This window comes from Pygoscelis adeliae, unplaced genomic scaffold, assembly GCF_000699105.1.
Source record: "Pygoscelis adeliae isolate BGI_AS28 unplaced genomic scaffold, ASM69910v1 Scaffold286, whole genome shotgun sequence".
In the NCBI taxonomy this organism is placed as follows: Eukaryota; Metazoa; Chordata; class Aves; order Sphenisciformes; family Spheniscidae; genus Pygoscelis; species Pygoscelis adeliae.
In genome coordinates, this window is record NW_008825076.1 from 4686449 (window position 1) to 4692278 (window position 5830).

Consider the following 5830-nt stretch of genomic DNA (forward strand, 5'->3'; position numbering starts at 1 on the left):
CCTGCTGCAACAGCCTGGGAGCAGATTTCCTTTCGGAGACACGGTTTATCGTTGCTTGCAAAATCAAATTTTCTTAGAATTCTTTGTTCCTGGGCAATCTGGAAAATTCTGGCTTTGGTCTGAAACACCCTTGTCTGGGCTCCCTTTCTCATGCGCGTTTTCTGCAGATGGGGAAGCCTGACCTGGCCAGTTCTTTCTAAAATTTTTATTGCATAGTGGTACCTTCGATTGTTTCTTCTTGCTGCACATTCCTATAGCTCCTTACACTTCCTCATGCTTGTATTTCATGCCTGTAAGGCATCCAGGTACAATCTGTCCTGAAGTGCCTGTTAGTATTAGTCCGGACTTTCTTACACGGGAAGCGGTCTTGCATTCGCATTTCCCAGCTTACAGACTTCAGCCGTGCACACACACATACTTTTAAGGCATTGGGCAAGATCTGTATCTGTCTGAGCAAACTTGTATCAAGTAAAAATTTAAACGCGTTGCACTTATTTGAGAATGGTCAGTTGTGTCTGTTGGCGATTTTTTTTTTTTTTTTGTCAGGGTATGCATATGAATGTGGGTGGGAATATTGGAAAATCAAGTGTTTTCTTATGCAGAGGCTAATAAAATCTTACCTCCTTCATTCTGTAAAACTGAGTGTTTAATGTTTCCTACTAATAAACCGGCATTTCACTTTTCTTGTAGCCATTTTGGAAAACTGTGAAAGTTTCCCACCCCAAAGGAGTCGGGGAAGAGCTCACAGATTTCACTGGCTGGGGACACTGCTGTATGATTTAATCACCCGTGCTCAAAATATTTTTAACCTTCGTATATGCCGCTTGTGCATTTTAGAAAGAAAATAAAAATTATGGGCTAGCCTTTTTGTGGTGCAGTTCCATTGACATTACTGGAGTTGCATGCATTTGCATGCCCTGAGAACTGAGTTTTGTTTCTTGTATAAAACACTGCTTATAAATCCTGTATGCTCTGTTGCAGTTATATGATGTCCCTCCCAAAAGAGAAACTGATGTTTCAGAAAATGAATCTCAGAAAAAGTTCTGGGGCCATTACAATACCTTGCCAAATCCTCGAAAGTCAGAATGGATTTATGATATTCCGGTATCACCTGAAAAAACAGGATTAAAACAAAACCCGCCTGGCCATTCCTTGGAGAACCAGGTGCTGTACAATATACCACCAGCCAGGTACAAGCCACTGACAACAAATACTGAAGGCAAAGTTGTAAATCCACAATTATATGATATTCCACCAACACAACGGAAACTAACATTTCCAGATATCCATCTCTATGATGTTCCATCCTCGCGGGATGTGCTCCTTCTGCCACAAAATGGTAGCTGTGACGTACCCCCAGGTTTCCTGGCTCCAAAGGCTGAGAATCAGATCTCTGAAGAGAATGTTTATGATATTCCAAAAGGTTTGCCCACTGCTTTGCAGTCCAAGAAAGAGATGGAAAAAAACAGCGATAGTCCTGGAGACCAAGCATACAGTGCTCCTCCACAGCTCTCAAGAGATGCCAAATTAGAACAAGACAGATTATCTCTTTCTAGTGTGGACAGCAGAAGCAGCACACTCTCTACATCCTCAAACTCTTCTGCTGAGTCTTTTTCTATGTCATCATCAGAAGAGCCTGCCAACGAAATTAAACTGGACCTTGACGTAGCCATAGAGACACTGACTGGACTGCAGCACAGCGTATCCAGCTCAGTTGCGAGTTTAATGATCTTTGTGAGCAGTAAATGGAGATTACAAGAGCACCTAGAGAAAAGCATTGAAGAAATCCATAGAGCAGTCGATCACATAAAAGTATCACTGGGAGAATTCTTGGCCTTTGCTCAAGTCGTAAAGGTAAATGCCTCTTACCTCACTGACAACAACCTTCAGACCAGAATTAAAAAACAGCTAGAAATTCTTATGAACTCATTCAAAATCTTAACAGAAACAAGAGAAGCTCTAAACAACTGCAGCTGGTCACTAGAGGCTTTGGTCCTCAGGAAACCTCAGAACAACCCAGATGATCTTGATCGCTTTGTTATGGTAGCCCGCACAATTCCAGATGACATCAAGAGGTTTGTATCCATCATCATTGCCAATGGAAAGCTGCTCTTCAGAAAGAGTGAGAAGGAACAAGAAATGAAGCAATCAAAAGTGAACCCAGAATACAAAATGGCAAAACAAATCTCAGTGCCGAGAAGAATAGAAATAGATTCGCTTCAAAGAAATACTCCTGATAAACCCAACCAAAGTCAGGTCTCTTCCGAGAAACCAAAAGAAAATGCCGCCGAGGACTGTGATTATGTTCAGTTACAGGTTAGTATAACTGGATTTTGCCATCTATATTCCTGATTGTTTGCAGACATTAAGCCATTAGCACTATTTTGTCTCTGCACTAGTGCCAAATTCAGTTTGTGTGACTTCCTATGTTCCAGACTTTATGTGAATTCAGGATTTTGTTAGAGTCCTAGATGGTATATGTAGAATGATCAGTAATTTCAAGTAATAAAGAGAACCGGCACTTGAGAATTTACCCAGGCAGCCAGCCAGCCAGCACTGAGAAAAGGTTTTTAGCTTGCCCGTTTAAATTCATTTGAGAGACAGCTTTTAGCTGGGGGTTAGCAATTTGTTTCTTCTCTTTTGACTAGTAGTTCTCTTCTTGCCAGTACATTTTGTTTGTTTGACTCTAACATGACTATACAAGAAATGTTAACTTTCTAACTTGAGGTGTATTGGAAAGCATGATTTCATAGAAAATTTTCTAATTTAACAAATTTAACTCTTACTGTGAATTATCAAATTTATTTGTTAGAATAATTTTGGATGTTTGTTAGAATCATTTTCCTTAGAAGTACTGAAATGTGTACTAAGAATATAACTCTCTTGGTTTCACAAAGAAATGCTGGCTTGTCCATAGAATTTAGGGAATGTTATGTTTTCAGTCTTAGATCTTGCAGGATCAGACATTAAATTTTTAGTAGCAAAAAACCTACAGTTGCTTCTAATAAATGTACCACTGTTGTCTGTAACATGAAGGCTGCATAGCAAGTAGTTGTTTCCCCCTGAAGTAAGAGGAAAAACACATTTGTATTTAAATATTCTACGTAAACCATTTCAACTTTGCTTTCATTTTGATTTGTAACAGGCACAGAAAATCATTTCAGGTAAAGAAGTAGCGAAGAAGAGTACAGATTCAAAACCAAAGGTATTTCTGATTTTTGAAAACTATTACTTGTGAGGACTTCTAGTCCCCGATTTCTGTGCTTGCTAAAATTCAAAATAATTTGCATTTGGATGCACATATCTATACATAGAGATCTATTTGTTTTCTCATAGTTCATTTGCCCAGAACTAGTTCTTAGAATTACTGCTGAAAATCCGTGCAAAACATTTATTTTCCTCAAATATAACAAACCACTCTAGTTTAAAGTTATACTATTTATTTGCTTGCCTTTGTGTATCATTGGGGATAAGGCTGTGAGAGTTAGGATTTCACAATATCTTGTCATGCACCGGTATAAGGATCGACTCTCTTGTTACTGTACAGTTTTAATCATTCATAACCCTCATGAAGTCAGCACCATTAAAGATCAAGTCTGAATGTTTTGTACTATCTGAAAGCTTGAAGTCCAGGGTGTGTAAAGGATTGATGTTTAGCTACAGCACTCTGCGTGCTATCCATTATTAAAATTGTGTTCAGTGAAATGTGTTTAGGGAAAGGGTTATCAGGAGAAAATACCACATTGCAGTCCAGTACTTTATGGAAAGAGAAATGATTGTAAAAGACTCCTGGGCTGGGGCAATTTGGAGACTATTAACTAACAAAACTCCCTGTAAGTGAAGAAGTGTGTGAAGAATATAGGGTAGAACAAATAAAGAAACAATCAGTGTTCCATCAAGCTGAGTATTTTTTTTTTTTAACCTTTTTCCAGGTTTTGCCATCTGCAAAAAAGACTGTAATTCAAAGCAAACAGGACTCTGCAAAGAAAATCGCTCTCCCAGAACACTGTAAGCTGTGCTTTGGTGCACTTCACAAGGCAATTGGTGTATTTACTAGTAGCCTGAGCAGCAACCAGCCACCCGAAGTCTTCATATCCCACAGCAAATTGATCATTATGGTGGGACAAAAGCTAGTGGATTCTCTCTGCCAGGAAACTCAAGAAAGAGATGCTCGGAACGACATTCTCCACAGCAGCAGCCGGTTTTGCAGCCTCTTGAAGAATCTGGCTCTCGCCACCAAAAACGCTGCGATACAATATCCAAACGCAGATGCCATGAGGGAACTTCAGGATCAAACCGAGGAGCTGTCTAAGTACACCCAGCAGTTTAGAGCAATGATGGAATGAAAGACACTTTGCTGTTTTTACAAATTCTCCATTCTTGTTGCTCCTTTGGCACGTGGCAGCCAAAGGGGGCAAAAGCAGCTCAGTGACGCCAATTTTCAGTCACCTCTAAGAACTCCTGCCGGGCAGTTCCCTGGGTGCTGGTGCACTTTTAGCAGGTGAAGATCCACACAACAGCAGATGCAGAAGAGGATTTGTGGAATTAAATCTGTACTTTCTTCTCCATTGTTCAGATCCTGCCTGAAAATGTCATCATCTTAGTGGCTGGGCAGGGATGTTTGCTGTGTATTAGAGCAAAATTATTTTATTATCTGGCTGGGGTTTTTTATTTTTTTAATTTCTATATAGGTCAGATATATATATATTTTCCTTTCTTCTTTTCCTATTTGGTATGTAAAATCTCTCTTTAAATTTTGCTGCACAATGTTCTGTAAGTTGTGATATCCCATTATCAATTGTTTCTTGAGGACTTAAACTAATTACAAATTTTGAGTAACTTTTTTTTTTTTAACAGCTGCAAAGCTAACTTTTGTTCTTCATGTACAAATGTGATGAATGTATTACAGGACAAAATCTGGCAGGTACTACGCATAGCCTAGATGTTAATGGGAAATGCTCCAGCTGGTATCTGAGCACAGAAGGAAAACTGACTTGGAGGAGTTCTGGCTCCTGATAAATCGATGGAGAGTGCACCTCAGCCATCCTCCGTCACAGCTTGAAGCCGTTCAGAGCATTGGTCCAACGTAAAAAGAATTAATTTTAGTCATTAAATATGCAGAGGCTTTGGACAAGCTATTCCTACAAACTGGAAACATGACATTATTTCTTGCTGGGCACCTGAGCACCTGTGCTGGGGAGGCTGCCCAGGGCTTCGCAGGCTGGCCCGTACGCCGTTGGTCTGTGCAGCTCATTCACTTCATCCCTAAATTTGCTGGCTCTGAAATCCAACGATGAAGGCCCTGTAACCGCCCAGGGAGCCTGTTTGTACACCTGTGTTATTTGTATTCTTCCTAATTAATTCATTTTGAAGTCTGGCCTTTCTGGGCAACGTTGTACCTGTGTCTCTGCCCTGAAAACGCACAATTAGTTGTGTAAGCGGTTACAGCTCATTCGCACGGCGGCACCAGAACACGCGCTCCAGCTGCCTGAGGAAAGCACAGCTCCCTCGTCTTCCCCTCAGCTTTGTTTTTACTTGGCAGTTGCCACGTTTTATACCGTTATTTAAACGTCGACACTTGTGAATATTACCGTTTGCACAGTTTAATGCAGTAACTGCATTTCACGTTGGCTTTGTATGTTTTGTATTAAACTCACTCCTGGACTGACCGAGTGTTTGCAACCTGCCCCCGCCCCCTCCTGCCGGGGCAGGGCGGGAAAGGCGAGAGGCGCCTGCCCAGCCGGCGGCCCAGCCCCTGCCCGCCCGGCCCAACTCGGGAACACCCGATTCGGCCATAAATCCCCCAAAGTGGGTGTCCTGGGGGGGGGTT

The 5830-nt window shown here is 41.2% G+C and overlaps 1 protein-coding gene across 1 annotated transcript in view; it reads left to right on the forward strand.

The window, feature by feature from the left end:
• The window catches only part of CASS4 (Cas scaffolding protein family member 4), a 10891-nt gene extending 6545 nt beyond the window's left edge, over window positions 1–4346 (forward strand). The window contains exons 5-6 of the mRNA XM_009326861.1: window positions 982–2316; window positions 3933–4346. Coding sequence (XP_009325136.1) covers window positions 982–2316; window positions 3933–4346 — 1749 coding nt within the window. The remainder of the gene's footprint in view (window positions 1–981; window positions 2317–3932) is intronic.
• Window positions 4347–5830: the final 1484 nt, after the last annotated feature.